Below are 17,973 nucleotides of genomic sequence, written 5' to 3' on the forward strand. Positions count from 1 at the left end.
ATATAAATGTAGTAGGACATTATGGTGACTTTGCCATAGAAACATAGGGTGGGAGCACTTTTTTAAAGAAGTGGACAGCTGAAGTCCTCCACAGCACCCTGCAAAGTACTTATAGTGCCAGAAAGAAATGCTATATGGACACATGGCCCGATGCAGCATATTTACATATGTACATCCATGCAGAAATCCAAGTGCTGCAACAACTCAATCATTCAATAAGTAGTTAATGGAATTTCAGCAGCTGTTAGAGTATTAAATTTCTAAAGTTGCAAAAATTCACTGCTTTCAACTTCTTAATTACGAGAATTCCCACCTAACTTTTTTTGTTTTTTCCAGTGAAAACCAAATGCACTTAGGTTTAGGACCTTTGTGAATCTAATCCAAATGATGTGTGACCCAAACTAAATGATATATAAGAAATTACAAAGTAATGAAAAGCAATCATTAAGTGTACTCCAACTCCAAATGGGGTAAAAACAGATCACGGTGGGGCTTTAATCAAGTTTGCTGCTACATTAGTGTACTAAGGTCTGATGGATTAGTAATAATAGAAATGGGGATGTCTGGTTCTCAGGTATAAAAAATATGAAAAAGAGGTGTAACATAAGGAGAACCCAGAATTGATCAAGATGTAAAGAATGACTTTTGAACTTAGTATATAGAGGGAAATTATAGTATTTACAGGAATCATCTGCAACCAGAACTTAATCATAATTGCCCAGATTATTACAGCACTATGTTGGGAAAGCATACTTGACCAAAACTCTTTCTTTGATGAGCTGCAGGCAAACACATAACAAATATACACACAGACAAAGACCTTACTTGTTAAGAAGTTCGTCTGCCTCAGACAGAGGAGGAGCAGGATCCTCAGAGGGAGGAGCAGAGCTGAGAGACCACAGGACAGCGCAGGGATAAAGAGACAGCCCACAGAACAGAGGAGGGATGGACACGCAAAAAGAAAAATGAAGATTGGATGGGTAGAGCAGAAAAAGGAAAATGAAAAAGCCATCCAGTCAGCAAAGGATATAGCAACAGTGTGATGAGGATTGGTTAAGAGAAACATGAGAGAAGAAGAAAGAAGGATAAAGGAATAAAATGCAGAAGTGGTTAGTAAAAGCCGTCCATACAAACATCTCATTATACATTGCAAGATACCTAATACAGTACTTAGATAAACTGTGCAACAAATACTCATACAGTTTTAAATTTGGACAATCTCTATGATTTCGGTACTGTCCTGAAACACACTGAATAAGAAACAGCTTTGAAGGGAAAGTGAAGACTTTCAGCTTTGATTTAACAGTGTTTGTAACTAAAATGAGTGAACACATAATCGGACTGTTACAAAAAAAGAAAGGATTCTAAAACTGTTTACAACACTTTAGGCTGACTGTCAGGGCTTTAACCCTATCACTGGTTATTTTGAAAAAAAAATTATAAGAGTAGAAAGCTAAAACAACAGGAAATTCATCAGTAGTCCAATTCATGCAGACTACACTCCATGTCAGTCACTGTTCACATGTTTAAAAGCACATACACAGTCTACACATAAAGCTTGATGCCATGCATTACAGTTTCAATATAGTATGTCATAGTAATATTTAATCGTGCACAATATTTCAGATTTTGTTTGGGTTTGCAGCCTGGCATTGGATTTTCATTTGTAGAGTGTATGTAATGTCCTATAAAGACTGGTAACTACATCCATTCAGTAGGTTTGTTTCCAAGTTTTTAACATCTCATTGAGGCAGAAAAATTGGTAATTTGTTGAAAGCCAATTGTGACAAATGCAAAGGAAACAGACTTCATGAACAGATGATGATGCATAAAGCATGTGTCTTAAAAGTCAACGAAATTTCTGCTTCACTGAAGAGATTAAAAAACAGCAACTGTGAGGTGTAAGGAGGAGGCTGCTATCTTCCTCAAACCAAAAACACACATAAAAAACAGAAATGCCATATTTACAACCTATTTTCTTCATTGTTTGTGGGTTTTAATTACAGCATACATATACAAAACTGAACCTTGATGTGTGGCGTGTTTGATCGAATGGATATTAGTGCAGTACAGCAATAACCACTGCAACAAAAGCGATTACACATGTTGTTTTACCATTATGCATTCAAATTATGAGGGTCATTCCTGCAAATTTCATGTTTTGTTAATATCCACAGTGAAAAAGCAACCTGCTGTCTACACTGCGCATAGCCAAATGGGTCACATATTTAATGAGGGAGGCCCTACACACACTTAAACAGGAATGCAATGACAGAGTGGTCATCAGAAGACAGGGGACTTTTCAAAAGTGAGCAACAAAAAATATTAGAGAGAAAAAGAATGCATTGCAGAATGTACAGTCTGGTCTGGCCTTAGTCCATAGGAGAGTTTTACAGGAGCTAATGTATCTGTACAAAAACAACAATCAATATTGTCGCCTTTTGCAGCCATTGTTTTACATGAAAAGCAATGAAAAAGGAGTAAGGATATAACGAGCACAGTTTCTTACTTTAGAGTAAGAACAAAATCGAAAAAGTGGATGAGAGATACTTCGGTACCACAAGCTAAAACTACGGTGCAATCATACATCTGAGCTGTACAGAAGCCTCAACACTCCTTACATCGACTAGGAGCAGGCTCTTGGAAGCAGGTGCTTGCAGATGGCAGATTCTCTACAGGACCATATAGCCTAAATAATCTACCAGGGGCTGGAGGAGGCAACTGCATCTTCGGGCCATAGTGAAGACTAGAAGATACATATTACAAGGGTCATTGAGGTAAACATTGTTTAGGCAGTTTAAACTAAGGTTTTGACTTTGCTGCAGTGATTTGGTCACATTGGCTGCATTTAGCCATTGGTAAGTTATCGGCGCATCTGAGGAAAGAGTTGTGCCTAAATGTTACGTTTTCAACTAATAATAGTACACAGTAAGGATTTGCAAAACGTACTAATCTATTTTACAAGGCACATATTGTATTGGTCCATTTTTTCTCATTATTCAAATATATATTCAAACTAGAAAATGAGTTCTTTAGAGCAAGGGATAAGGTTCAGAACATTTTGAGACATCCTGGGAGCAGACACAACTATTTCATTACTTTCTTGACAGAGCTAACATAATTATAATAATGATAATTATAATGATAACCAAATATTTCAATCTCTCATGATATGTCGTAAATTAAGATTTCATTTTACACTCCTGTTTGTTGTGGCTCAGATGTTTGATCGACGTCAGAGCACATTGCAAGTTACGCTCTCATTCAGATCTACTGCACCAAAGGGAGTCCAACCCTGTTGCTATTGCTACTTGCAGACCAACAGGGTATTGAGGCTAATCTGAACAGCTACCTCCTAGCTCCTGATACAGACAGTAACACAAACATGGTGGAAGACCAACTCCGCAAGATACCCCAGAACCTCCTGGCAACTTTCCTGTCACCAGCTCACCCACAAAGAGTGTGCTTTGAGCACTGCTGGTATATTGTGTTCTGCAACAGGACAGCTTTAAATCCAGACACTGTGGACAGACTAGGGGCCAGCTGTGGCTCAGGTGGTAAAGCGGCTGTCCTCTAATTGCAAGGTTGGTGGTTCAATCCCCTGCCCCTCCCAAGTGTCCTTGGGCAAGACACTGAACATGAAGTTGCTCTCAATGGCAGGCAGCACCTTGTGTGGCAGCTCTGTCGCCATTGATGTGTGAATGTGTGTGTAAATGGGTGAATGAGAAAACATTGTAAATGAGTCCCACTAAGGTAGAAAAGTGCTATATAAGTGCAGACCATTTGGCCAAAAAACCCCAACTTCAATAGGAGTAAAAGGTGTAGCAAAATTACGTTAACAATGTCTAAAAAATGCTATTCAGATTTATAGCTTTGATGTGAAACCATTGCATAATAAGTATTTTTTTCATTTATTGGAAAGGTCGTTATTGTAAATGAGAATCTGTTCTCAATTAACCCACCTGGTTAAAAAAAAGAAAAATAAATAAAGGAAAAATAAATAAAATAAAAATTTACAGTTGTACTTAAATGTATTCGTTATGTTTTACCGAAAACCTTAAATTAACTAATGAACCCTTTAGTTTCACCAGGTTTTAGTCATAAGACTATGCTTCCAAGTAGCAGCATTATCAAATATTATATAGAAAAGAATACACTGTCATATTTTTCTGTCATATCGCCCAGCCCTAGCTCACGCTACGCCTTTGTATATATACAGTGTTACACCATCTTGTACAGGTTATGTTAAGAACCTTGGTCAGCATCAGGGATGGAGAAAAAAAAATGCTGCTGCCCTGCTCTAGTGTTTTAATTTCATCTGGTGATAGCAGATGTCAGAGCAGCTGATTGTGTCAATATCTCAAATCTTCAAAAGGCATCAGCATTTATGTAGACCAAGTGAGGTGCTTTCATGTAAACCTAAGCTACAAAATAATGTACTAGAAAAACAATGTAGAGGTGCCACATTTGTATTTATGTAGCCAATTCTAATTCTGTAGTTTACTACTGGGCCCTTACTCCGAGTCACCAGAACCCTCCACCAATAGGGAATCGGAGGTCTCGGTGGGCTGTTCCAGATCTCTGTCAATGTTCAATCATGGTAGAAGACAGGAAACAGACACACATTCAAATCAAAACGCACACACACACACACACACACACACCCACACAGGAAAAAAGGAAAGGAGAGAAAAAGACGAAAGACTGTCACATACACAGCAAGATAAAAAGAACAGCCAAGTGTAGCAGACCTGACCTGCCAACCATGAAGTCTACACCATCTTCTTCTTCAGCAGTCCTTTATACTGCTACAGAACTGGGTGGCCGCACAACAGCCAAACAGTACCACTAACTCTGGTGAAAACACCACTAGGAGCACAGCATTTGAAGCTGGAGGCACTCCTTACAACACTACCTAGTTACTACTTAACTCTTGCAATACACTTGTCTGTGAAGCGCTTAAAAAAAAAAAAAAAACTTATGGAGGCCAAATGCAATGAGACATAGAAATCCCAACTGCTGCTTAAATTTCTTAAGATAATTTAGTAGGTCTCTGAGTAAAGCTAACATCCCTGTACCAGTCTGCACCATGTAATTAAGCCTTGCTTTACAATTACTACCAGTGACCTCACTGACACTTTCACATGTAGCAATATTTAGCCAACAAGCTGTATTGAATGTTACCTTTCACACATTAACTAATTAATTACTCTCTGCGACCATACTGATCACATGGCATACCGAACTAACCTAAACATACATCTAAACAACTGGTTTAGAAACTAGTTTGAGTCCTGATTGGCTGATTGACTTTTTTGCTGTCATATTTTAAAAAGATAGCATACACTGACTATGAACATCTCCAGGTTGACAGGTCCATATTAGACAAAGATAGAGGAAAGAAAGACAGAGCGAACAGAGTAACAACCAACACAGACACATTACAATTAGTTGCATAGTTTGCTAAAATCCCAAACACACCACAAACTCTACAACGGCAGGTGTGAACAGAAGTTTACATACACTTGTGAAGACCATATACATCATAGCAGTTTTGAATTTCCAATGACTGCTATAACTCAGAATTTTCTCTGATGGAATCACCAAAGTGCACGATTGTTTACTGTGCCTTTGTCACAGAAAACAATCATGTATTTGTTTTTCATAGCTATTATGGTGTTATTAGGTTGTTCTGGAAACATGACAAAATCTGCTCGGTTAGACTTCTAACTTCTCATGACAAATTATGGTTGACTACAGCTGCTGACTCCTTGGAGCCAATTTGCTGCCGATCACATGGACAAAGAAAAGACCTTCAGACCTTCTATGGTAAGATAAAATTTTTTTTTAGCTATTTGGTGACAATGACCAGAGATATATTTGGAGGAGAGAAGGTGAGACCTTTACCCCAATAACTCCATACCCTCCGTCAAGCTTGACGGTGGTAGTATTATACTCTGAGGCTGTAATGCTGCCAGTGGAACTGGTGCTTTGCACAAAGTAAAAGGAAAAATGAAGGAGGAGGATTACCCCCACATTCTTCTGAAAAAACTAAAATCATCAGCCAGAAGGCTGGGTGTTCCAACAAGACAATGACCCCAGACACATAACAAAAGTAATAAAGATCAGGCTAGAATTAAGGTTTTAGACTGGTCTCCCCAAAGTCTTGACTTAAACCCCACCAAGAACCTGTGGACTGTTCTAAAGAAACAAGTCTGTGTCAGAAAGCCAAACAATTTAGTTCAACTGCACCAATTCTATCAAGAAGAGTGGTCAAACATACAACCAAACGTGTGCCAATAACTTCAGTGTGGCTACCAAAAGGACCTAAGTGAGGTGAAAATGGCCAAGAGACATTTAACCAATATTAGTATTGCTGCATGGATACTTCTGACCCAGCAGATTTTGTCATATTTTCAGAAGACCTTTAATGAATCTGTGACAGAACCAAAAGGCACGATTGTTTTTTGTGTGTCAAAGACACGTGTTTCAACGATTCCATCATAGATGAATAGCCACAAGTCATTAGAAACTCAAGACCACACATGGTGTTCACAAGCATATGTAAACTTAAAGTCACCACTGTTTCACATTTATAACAGCGAGACAGTAAACAACAGCACAAAACAGAATTAGTCTTTTGCTATGAAAGTCAAAGACCAGACTTTGCCCGGTCCAGTATGAGAGCCACCATTTGAATAGTTAGTGTGTTTACTTAAGTTAGTGGTTATACTCAGCAGATTTTTTGTAATGTCATGCAAACAAGAAACCTGGTCAATGAATCGTCTCCTATGTAAACAAGTAACTGGGACAGCAGACAGGTAAAGTAACATGGATGAAAAGAGAAAATACCTTATATGCAGGAATGTGTCCCACAACAAAGATTATATGCCAATGAAAACATAAACATGACTACTTCATTGTATTTTTGCTAATACATCTCCCTAAATCCTACACACTGGTCCTTTAATTGAATATAGATGCATGCAACTTAAGGCATCAGTATAGAAGAAATTAGTGTCCAAAGACTTTCCTAAAAATCAAAGTCCAGCAACACGACAATATCTTAATGGATCAGTGTGGAACAATATATAACTAATCAAGTTGCAGTCCTTTACTCCTTTACTGAACGTTACTCACACTTGCCTGCGGATGTGGTGGTATTGTGCTCCTTTAGCATAACCAACATCACAGTGTGAGAATTTCACTGCAAATGTGTTTGAATATTAGTGTGTGTACAAGAGAAAAACTAGGTGGGAGTACTGTAGATTGAATCCATAATCAAATGTCAAGACTGACAAAGTCCACAGGTTTGCTCATCTCCGTCAATACCAAATCTCTAGCCTGTCCTACTTCTTTCTTGTTAACGAAAAGCAGTGCATGTCAGTTTCAGGAGTGGCACTGTGCTCGGATCTCTAGTATTTTGATTGAGTAACTGGGAAAATTAAGATGTGTCCATTTAAAATGCAATCAAATCCTAAACAGACAGTCTCTTTTATCTGACAAATAGACAACATAATCAAAGAACTTTCTTGAAGCCACTCATACTGGACTTTGGGTCACAATGGAATCTATATCTTCTCATCAAGAGATAAGCTTTCACCTTAGGAAGCCGTCATCGTTTACAGCAGCCGAGGGTGCAGCAGGTCCTGCCTCAGAGAACACATCCACCAGGAGGTTGCCAGCGCTGGTTGGAGCAGCACCAACAGGGGCAGAAGAGCGAATCCCAAGCAGGTCTGCTGAGGGTGATGGAGTGGACTGGAAAATACAGGACACTTACAGTAGAGTTCTGAACATATAGTACTTTTAACACAGTTGCTGGTTTGCGATAAATCAGCAAGTGTGTCTATTTGCGAACAAGCCCTACGGCATGCCTACTTACAGCATTAGACGCAGCCATTGCTGCCGTGTCTGGCCCTCTGTCGGCCCCTCCATTCAACTCCCCGCCCTCCCTTTTGTTGTCTTCCAGCTCTGTTACAGACACAGCCCCAGGCCCCTTCTTCTTCTTCAGCTTAGCCAAAATTGATGACTCCCTCTCTGGGAAGGGAGGCATCTCCTCCAAGACAGTGGCCTGACGGAAAAAAAGGACAACCCTGTCAGTTTGGACATAACATCTGACTGAACATACACATCTTAGCAAATGGGCAACATGTTCAGCAAGACTGGAGGGTTCTGGACTTTTCTCCTCACAAATGTAACATGATTTATGAGCTGAGTTGACTTTGGTCAAAGAGTCAGAGTCATCAAAACTAACCAGGACATCAGTGCTCGCAATGGAAGAAAGCTTCAGATACTCGACAGCACGCTGCTGCAGCTCCACATCTGAGTTGCGGATCTGGCTGTCGCAGCGCAGCACTTCTTGGATGGTGGCCTTGGTCTCTGGGAACAGGTTGATAAACTTAATGTAGGCTGACAGCAGCAGGGCACGAGTCGGCACAGAGCACAGGTGGAACTTGGAGTGGAGAAGGTTGAACTGGACCAGGGGGCTGAATGATAGAACAGGAAAGTTATTATTTATCCTTTCAACTGCGAACTTTGCACCCGCAAAAACTAACATACCTGGACCGTGGGTCACCAGCGATCAAGTTACCAAACTCTCCCAAAATGTAACCTCCAACCTTCACCATGTTCTCATGGCAGGCAGGAGCTTGCAAGGCCTGGAATAGACAATGATTCCACTTACTGTTTACAATCTAAAACCGTGTTGAGCAGCAAACTTTCAAAACAAGCCAAAGAGATTTGAAGCACGACAGTATTGAAGCTTTCTTAGGCATAACAGCTGTGCTAATGAGCTTTTCTGGCTGACCAAACTTTAGAGCAGTGAAAAAGGCAACAAGATATGAAACTAAAATCGGGTGGGGAGGTCCTTGGGTATTCTTCCCCTGAAATAAATGCAAGTGAACTCTTTGAGTGTTTTGATGTGTTGGATAAACACATACAGTGCGTTTGGGAAGTTTCCAAACCCTTTCAAGTTTGTCGCATTACATCACGTTTCAGACTCATCTTAACCCTCTTAATGTCACTGAAGATATAGTTATACACTTCACACAGTTCAGCTGCTACTAATCAAGTGTTGTGGTGGACAGCCATCTTACTAAACAGGACTAATCTGTGAGTCCCTCTGGTAAATTATGGTATTCTCACTTACCACTGTTATCAACAATACTATTTTCAGATTGTATGTAGTGGTACCTCAAAGACCGTCTTGGCAGCATAGCCTTGCACATCGTCTCGGTTGATTACGATCTGAATGACACGATACCACACCTCTTCGCTGACGTAATCACCAGCAATGCGGATGAGGTTGAGAATGGTGTCAACATACCAGGAGTAATCTACAGCATACTTCTCGGCAAGTATGGCCACTTTCAGCACCTGAATAAGGAAAGCACAACAAATAAAATCTCAATCACTTGGTAATCAGATAAAGTGCCTAACGCTATGCTTACATGTTGGGGACATTTTTTGTGTTTGCCATCAGTATATTTCCTAAAGATTGCTGAATTGCTTTGGATATCAGTGGAAACAATATGCAGGTGGTGGAAACAACAAACTCTCACTTGACATTTTTAGAGGAGTACAGCCAGTACAAAGGAAGCTAGTTCATGTGGAGAACTTAACATGTTAAACATAGATTAGTTTTATACAGCAAAATAATTCAGAAAAAAAACCTGTTGACTTTTACTATGCGCCTTATTTAAAATTAGTTTTCTCATTGTTAGAGCCATTTGTATACATGTGTTCAGGTCATTCCCCGATTGCCACAGTAGGTGTCAATTACATTTCTCAGTACCAGCCCCTCACTGTGGCTTAGGTTTTTTTTTTGTTTGTTGAAATCAAGTCACTACACCAATTATATTTGGTGTATTTTTGGTTCTTACGGTGACACTGGCCAAATAAAGAAGTACTGTATGTAGTTACTTCAGTTTTTGTCTTTTTGACAAGCAGGTGACTTGTGGCTGCTCTGTAACTTGTTACTTCAGATTTTCCACAGGTGACAAAGTACTTCCACTTTGATTGGTATGATGTGGGTATAGTTACTGTTTTTTACCTCATGTGACTGGACAGTTCCTAATGCTGTCTTTCCTGTCCTCATCCATCAATACAAGGCTAATTAGTACTACAGGGGAGGCCAGGTTAAGGGGATCTGCCAAATTCCAGGCTGGCAAAACCATTGAAATGAAAGAAAATGGTTTTGTCTTTTCAAAACTAATACTGTTGATAAAAAACTTACACAGAACTGAAATTCAATCACTGGTGTTATGGCTTGCTTTAACATAGTTTGTTGGATGTTTATAGTATCCATTGTGTTCAGAATTTCTTGGCAGTGCTTTATGTGTGTTTTGTTGCCCCTCCCTCCCACATTACCAGTCACCACTGGTCAGATGTAAAAATACTCACCATCTCTTCTCTGATGGAATAGTCTGCTGTCTCAAGGTAGCTGAGCATCTCTGCTACAATTTGCTTAGCATTGCTGCGATCACACATAGCATACAGCAGATCAGCTGCCCGCTGTCGAACACTCACATCCCTCTCAGTCTGCATAAAGAAAGAGACAAACAGTGAGAAAACAGAAGAGACAAGATATAACAGATGTGGAGACAGACCTCCAGACAAGTAAAGTGAACAATATGTGGATCGGTGTTACTGACTACTGTAACAGGTAAACTTTTTCTTTTTGAAAATAAGGTGTGTTGTTTGTGTGCGTGGCTGTGTTTCAAAGTGTGAGGCGCCACCTTGAGGGCATTGATGACAGTCTCAATGTGTGTCTTGACAGCTTCATGGGAGAACTCAGAGCTGGCCAAAGTACACATGCTCTCCAGAGCTAGGTAGCGCAGGTTAGTCTCTCTGTGCTGCAGGAACTGGCCAAGTTGGTTACAGGCTCGCACCAGCAGGTTAGGCTCGCTAAGGAACAAAAACCAAAGCTTATTTTAGTGGTAGCATAGCATCAGAATATTAAAGTAGGACTGGGGTGGGATTGGGAACAACTGTACATGCTGGCCATGTCATACCCATGTAGGCAACAATCTGACTTAAACAGAAAGAGTGGTAATTGTAACAAGAAAACCATCTAGTTTTGATGAGGACATATTCTCATAATGACAATACAATTTATTATTATATTATTATTTTATTATTCAACACACTGCTGCTCTTTTTGTACTTCAAGGATGGAAAAAACTAAAATATTAATTGCCACTTTAACTGTATGTACCTCATAAATAATGACGGGGAAATAATAGCCAAGTCGTAAAGCTTCACTCACTGGTAATTATGTCCCAAATGATAATCACAAATATTCTGATCAATATTTTAAACATGAATATCACAGGTGATCATTTTCAGTTAATTGCTGGAAGCCAAAATCCTTATCATGATGCTATTGTTATGTGCTGATGAGCATGGATATGATCATAGCTACAAATTGGCACTTATACAATTATAAAAGAAAAAACTTTAATAGAATTTATATGAGAAAGTACCTTGTTATTATGAGAAAACTGTCTTCAGCAGTTTTGCTTTTTGTTTAGTTTTTGAGTGGTTGACAGGGTTGCATAGCGTAGAGTTTAGCATCGTATGTTTCGTTGTTTAAGTTTTAGCCATATATCCAATCTGGTGGTAATGTTTTGCCATTTTTCCTCACACTTCATATATTACTTGTTTTTTTTTTACCAGCTTGTAGCATCAAACCTCTGATACTACATAAAAAACACATCAAAATGTGTAAACATTTGTAAGCCCACCCTATTTTAGACCTAAGCAAGATGAGCAGAAATGTGATTTCACACCATCACATTACTACTACACATTACTATTAGGCAGAATAGCAAACGCCATCAATACAGTAAAGGAAAAATTATTGTAGAAAATGTTGCAACTGTGGTATAATAAGCACATGGTTTCATGAGTAGTTTTGCAAAATGCAGACTACGAATATTTTTTTTGGAATATTGTCTGTCACAAAAAATATTTGTAAAATATACCATATGCCATATTCATCATAGCAGAGGATATGAAATGTTGATTAATATGCACTTACACAAAGAAATAACAGCCTACTGACTAAGAGACGCCATATTTTCCAACAGATATTTACAAGATATATTAGGAATTCTGATTCAGATCTGATAGTTTAACAGAAACACACACAAATTAGAAATTGACATTGAATTAAATGCAAACAGCTGCCAGTTGTTCTGCAAACAACTCTTCACTTGGAACAAGAGAAATTGACAGTTTTATTGAACAGTGGAGTTGCACAGTGATGCTTCCTTTATCTGACAAAGGCACAAACTCTCAACAGCAAAGTTTCACTGTGGCCTGGAAAGTAGAATTAATGCTAGGCAGGATCAGTAGAAATAACCTGATGGCTCTCAATTTAAAAAGTGGAAGCTGCAGCATGAATGCTTTGTAAAATCTTTGGTAATTAGACTGTCAAATTTTCAAATTTGTGCCAGTTAATTTAGCACATTTGCACATAATAAATTTAACTGGTGCATGCAAGTGAGATCTTCACACTGAAGGGTAAAGCACAGGTTGTGTATTTTTTGGAAACCAACTTAGCATCAACCTGAACATTGGCATCCATATTCAACTGGTCTCACCTGTCATAGTGGATGATGAGTGAGATAGCCTCAAACAAGATCGCATTCTTAGCATTGGAGTGCTGCACTTTCTTGGACTTCGGCGGCTCCTGGGCCTTATTGAGAATGGTCTCCAGACACTCCACCAGACGACCCTTGACAGCACCATCTTCTGGCGGCGGGTAACACTGTAGCAAGCGCAGAAGCTTGCAGGATAGCCAAGGTGCCGGCACGAAATAGTATGTGTAGTCCTGCAGATCAGTGGAGGCTGACGACACAATCTGGAGAATAATTTTTTTGGAGGAGTTATGATTAGTCACAAATAGATACATGCAAAACCCTGATGAAACTGGCATAGCTTATAATTCAGTGGAGTTCCCATTCTTTTTAGTGATGTAAGGCTCTAATGAAAGATGAGAATTATGTCTTTGACTAACAAAATATCCAATGTGGAAGTTTCTTTGATAGCATATAGTACTGTGCAAAAATTAAAGGAGCTTCCGATTTTGCATTTCTATCCATCATGCATACCATTTGGGAGACATCTGATTGGTCCAAAATGTATTACACAGTAGGAGAACTGAGCCTCAAACACAGCCAGAGTCAAAAAGAACTATCTTCAGTCACAAGAAGAACAAGGAGTACTGCAACAGATGGCCTGGCTACTACAGAGCTGTGACCTAAACATCAGGGAGTCAGTCTGGGTTTACATGAAGAGACAGAAGATGGAGACAGACTGAAGCCCCAGAAAACCGTGGCACGTTTACTATGGTGCTTGGAACAGTCTATCTGCCAAGTACAAGTGTGCGCAGACAAGAACTGGTGCTTTTTTAAAAGCATGCTTACACCAAATATTAATTTGATTTAGCTTTAATTCTCTTTCAGCCCTTATTTTACTTTTTGCCTAAAAATACTTTGCAAGGTACTGCTAGTGGTAATCCATGACTCTACAATTCGGTCACAACAACAACTCGACAAATTAATTGCCATTTTTTCTTCAATAATTTTGAGCATTTTATTAGCGCAATAACTATAAGTAGCCTGATCTCTAAAAATGCAAATAGTGGAAGCAAACATGATATTGATGGTAGCTTCTGATTTGTGGCTTTCACCTCAGCGATTAGGAGAAAATTTTAGGGAACCTTATAGTATGCAACAATGCCAGCAGCAACACATTGTAGTAAATGATTCTCCATTGTGTGATTTACTTATTGTGATGAAGGGTTGTTTGACATGCTGGTTGAAGTCTTAACCCTGTTTAGAACACACTTTCAGATTTAATATTTTTCAGTCTTTTCTCCATCTAGACAACAATAAGACCAGGCCTATCCTGAATCCCTACATCTGAACTTGTCAAACATAAATACGATTGGTAAGAAAAACTCCACTAACTCAAAAATTCTTCTTCAAGTTTTTCTTTATTCCATTAGTAAAAAGGGAGTCTTTCCAGCTTCACACATCTGAAAGTGAGTCCTTTATTAAACAGGCTAAGATTTTTGACTAGGATGTCTGACACCCTTTCAAAAGAATGTGTGAATCAAAAACAGGAAAATTAGCCAGTAAACCATCTTAAAAAAAGGTTTTATGCTGCTGTTTAGATGATAGCCTTATTTGCAAAAATGATAACCATGTACATGGAACAGCATTCAAATATAGATGTGGTAAAGTGTAAATCTGTTCAACTAGCAGTTACTAACATTTGAAGGATCAATTCATTTACATTTCTTGGTTAACAAGCTACATTTGGGAACCCTGAGGTTACTATAAACAGAAAGCCAAGCAATAACCAGTATCTACAGTGATCAGTAGAAACAAACAAGAGGATCACTGGCAAGAGCGAATTTCACTGTATTCCACAACAACTGCTCAAGTTCTGTTTACAACTGTTCATAACAAACATGCAGACTCACCCTGCTAAGTCGTGAAACAGCCAGGGAAACACAGGTCTTGAACTCGTCTGGATTCTTCTGGCTCAGACAGGTGATGAGAGAGATGGCTGCTGTAACCACACCCTAAACCCAAGTCAGGCACACATGCCCACAATAAGAACATCAATATTCTCACTTATTTGTGACAGCTCACAACATAACAGTGATGCGACTGATTTCAGCATTTCAACATCATGTTTGGTGGGTAACACCAGCACCTGAAAATACATTGCAAATATGTTAACTAATCAATGTTAGTTTATATACAATATTAAATGGTTTCTACTGTAAAGACTATTCAACACAAACAGACACAACAGAGTGGTTTCATAAATACAGTTTTATCTGGGGGTCAGGTTGTGCTCCTACCATGTGTTGGTCATTGAGCAGGTGCACCACGCGTGATGTCCATTCACCCATCAGTACCAAGTCAGGAGAGGTCTTATAGAGGCGCAGCAGACACAGGGCCGCTGACTGTTTCACACTGTCCATTGTATCACTGTGATGCATCAAATTCACATTACAAGCAGTTAAAAGTGAAGTCACAGTGATGTGTGATAAATGAAATGAAGAATGGCTTCACCACTCACAGCAAAACTTTAAAAACAACATTAGGACAACTGAGAATTTGCATTTATTTGACTTCCTTATACACTTCAGCTTTGCTCACCCTGCAACCAGGATCCGAGGGATCTCACTGGCAAAGGCCTCAGCCATCTCACGGCTTCCCACATTTGCAATACAGTGAAGGGCCAGGCACATGAAGGTGGGGTTACGGCTGGACAGGTCATTCTTGATAGCATTGTTGATCAGACGGATGAGCTCACTGTTGCTGTTCACCAGCACTGAAATGAATAGGTAGCCCTGGAGAGACAAAGATGACAGGAGAAGATCGATAACAATAAGAGGCATTAAAAGCAGGGAAAATTCTAAATTTCAACAACTTCCTTAACCTATAACCAGCCACATTACCAACAAACGATTGAAACGATAAACAATAAATGAAACAAAGCTGATATTTTTCCATATGCTGATAGAACTGTGTTTTTTGTTTTCTTTTTTTACTATTGACACTTGATGTTCGCTGCAAAATCAGCTTGGTTTCATTAAGAACTTGATGCGCAGCAAGCAAATAGCTGCAGCCTTCCACAGTAAATAACCTGCAAAGATATTCATTAGCCCAGTTGATCAGTTGGAACCAATGTCCACAAAAACTGTTGCAGCACTTTATCAGTCCAGAAATCTGTCAGTACTTACTGACACTTCTAAAACGTATCTCTACTCAGAGCATCATCGATACACTCCATCATTTTAGTCTGAATGTGGTTGGAAGCATGTCATTGGAGTCCAACGTTCAGTAGCCACCACACACCTATTTCACAACTTCCTGCTGCAGTTTATCAACATGGGTGTGCGAGGTTAGCAGATAGACAGTAGGACAGGTGCACTTGTTTTATGTCACCACTACAGTCAGTCTGCAAATACACCTGTAAATCCATCTGTACATAGAGCAAGGCTCCACCAGGTGGAGAAAACAGGTACAACAGGAATGCTTCAATACATTTTCCTTTCTCTTATCTTCTGCCATGTTGGTCAATATATATCTTAGCTGATTCAATTAATATCTGCAATTAACAATTTTTAATGAACATCTCTACTCGAAACACCACACAAGGATAAAAAAATAATAAAATTATTATGTACAGCAGGCATGCATTCGGATTGCTGTTCATGACAACATCTTTACACAATATCTTGTGTATTAGGTGTTCCTAGCTAACATTAATGCAGTCTAACAACAATCCTGCAATAAATAATAGTGCTAAAGCTAAAGCAGTTAACAATTTGTTTTAACATTTTTGTGTCTGTATTTTGGTGATGCTATACATCAACTTGAAACAAAAAGAAATAATGCAGACATACTAAATTTGAATATTAATTTCAGTTCAGCAATTTTGGATCACATTTATTATCAATTAATGTGGTATTTTGTCAGATGAGAAACAACAAAAATCGGCCATTGACCATTCTGCTCACTAGAACACAGATATCAGTCGACCACTATTGGAAAGGGAGGTAAAGCAGTAGGTTACGATCTGCAGCCTCATTGTTAGATGTCATTAAATCTTACAGAGTAGTGCTTTAATGGTGCCCTGTTGAATTTTCGTTTAAACAAGAGGTTTACAGTGAACGCATTTTCTGCCTCATAAAACATTTGCAAACCCAATTTGTTAACAAAGTTTCAAACCTATATTTTTTCATCAGTGTTTACTTGTGAGTAATGTTCCTTCTTTTCTTTTGAGGCACATTGCTTAAGGGCATTACTCCCACCTGCAGATCAGCAAAATAGTGTCACCGTTGGTAGGACTGCAAATCATGGTATTTCATTCCAAAAAACGCATAAAGAAATTTTGGGGGCATTATCACCATGATTATGATTCTGACACATAAACATAGTTCACGCAGTAACTACACAGGCAAACAATCCAGCTATATCATTCTGTATCAAATGTTTCAAAACAGTGAAAAGAAAAGGTATTCATATAAATTTTCAAAGAGCATGGACTGTATAGCTCCACTCACATGCTAAGGAACATAATTTGTTCTGAAAACAACATGATAGGTAATGCCTTACAAAGACACACAACAGTTCAGTTTACCACTTATTATCAATTGTAAAAGTGAACAGCAATTATATTATAACTACAATATTTATAAAAAAAGAATTGCATTCACATAAAAACAGGTCTAGACAGTGATCATTTATCTTTGAGCTCTGTAGAATATATGGAGTACTAGATGGCAGTTTGTACTGGACCTTGATATATGCTATTGCCAGCACTGCTTCATATTACTTTTACTGTATGTCTTAACAAAAAAATAAATAAAAAAAGTAAAGATTGTTCACAAAATAAACATTTTTATTGTGTCACTTGCACACCCTTAGTATAATACTCACTGCCCTCAAAACACTGGGTTTATAGTTGCTATTACATTCATGCCATCCACATTCCAAGGCATTGATACTGAAGGAATGTGACTGAGCAGTAGCACGGCTGTCTATGGTGGCAGCCATGAACTCTCAAACCTCAAACTATATGGATCTTGACTTAAACTTTTTCTGCTTACTAAACACTTCCTGTTCCTGAGAAAATGTTCCCCCACACAGAATCAGGAAATGAATGGTCACAGTGGTGTAAGCATTTGTTCTGCTTTATCACTGAGTGCATTCAAACTATGTGAAAGATTTTCAAAGCTACACATTAATTATGATGCCATATTTAACTTCAGATTCTTTCCATTTAGGAAAAGCGTACTAGGGGTTTCTTCCCCACAGAGAGGGGAAGACCATCTGTGCATGATTCACAGGTCTTGATCACAAGTAAATTTCAATTATACCTTTAGCATAAATGCACAAAATTCAGTGAGTTGACATAAATCTCACTTGGACAGTATTAAAG

General features: G+C 38.8%; 1 protein-coding gene across 3 annotated transcripts in view; it reads right to left on the reverse strand.

Moving 5' to 3' along the window:
* Positions 1-17,973, reverse strand: part of ap2a1 (adaptor related protein complex 2 subunit alpha 1) — a 40,204-nt gene that overhangs the window by 11,210 nt on the left and 11,021 nt on the right. The window contains exons 3-15 of one of the 3 annotated variants that reach the window (XM_008303496.1): positions 15,183-15,376; positions 14,882-15,011; positions 14,495-14,596; positions 12,606-12,865; positions 10,737-10,905; positions 10,402-10,539; positions 9,193-9,375; positions 8,560-8,657; positions 8,255-8,486; positions 7,883-8,071; positions 7,604-7,758; positions 4,519-4,581; positions 826-888 (exon numbers count right to left, since the gene is read on the reverse strand). In XM_008303496.1, the coding sequence (XP_008301718.1) occupies positions 826-888; positions 4,519-4,581; positions 7,604-7,758; positions 7,883-8,071; positions 8,255-8,486; positions 8,560-8,657; positions 9,193-9,375; positions 10,402-10,539; positions 10,737-10,905; positions 12,606-12,865; positions 14,495-14,596; positions 14,882-15,011; positions 15,183-15,376 (1,976 nt within the window). The remainder of the gene's footprint in view (positions 1-825; positions 889-4,518; positions 4,582-7,603; positions 7,759-7,882; positions 8,072-8,254; positions 8,487-8,559; positions 8,658-9,192; positions 9,376-10,401; positions 10,540-10,736; positions 10,906-12,605; positions 12,866-14,494; positions 14,597-14,881; positions 15,012-15,182; positions 15,377-17,973) is intronic. The other 2 variants (XM_008303479.1, XM_008303488.1) reach the window with 2 other exon arrangements.

Source organism: Stegastes partitus, unplaced genomic scaffold (assembly GCF_000690725.1).
Source record: "Stegastes partitus isolate 25-593 unplaced genomic scaffold, Stegastes_partitus-1.0.2 Scaffold38, whole genome shotgun sequence".
NCBI classification, from domain to species: Eukaryota; Metazoa; Chordata; class Actinopteri; family Pomacentridae; genus Stegastes; species Stegastes partitus.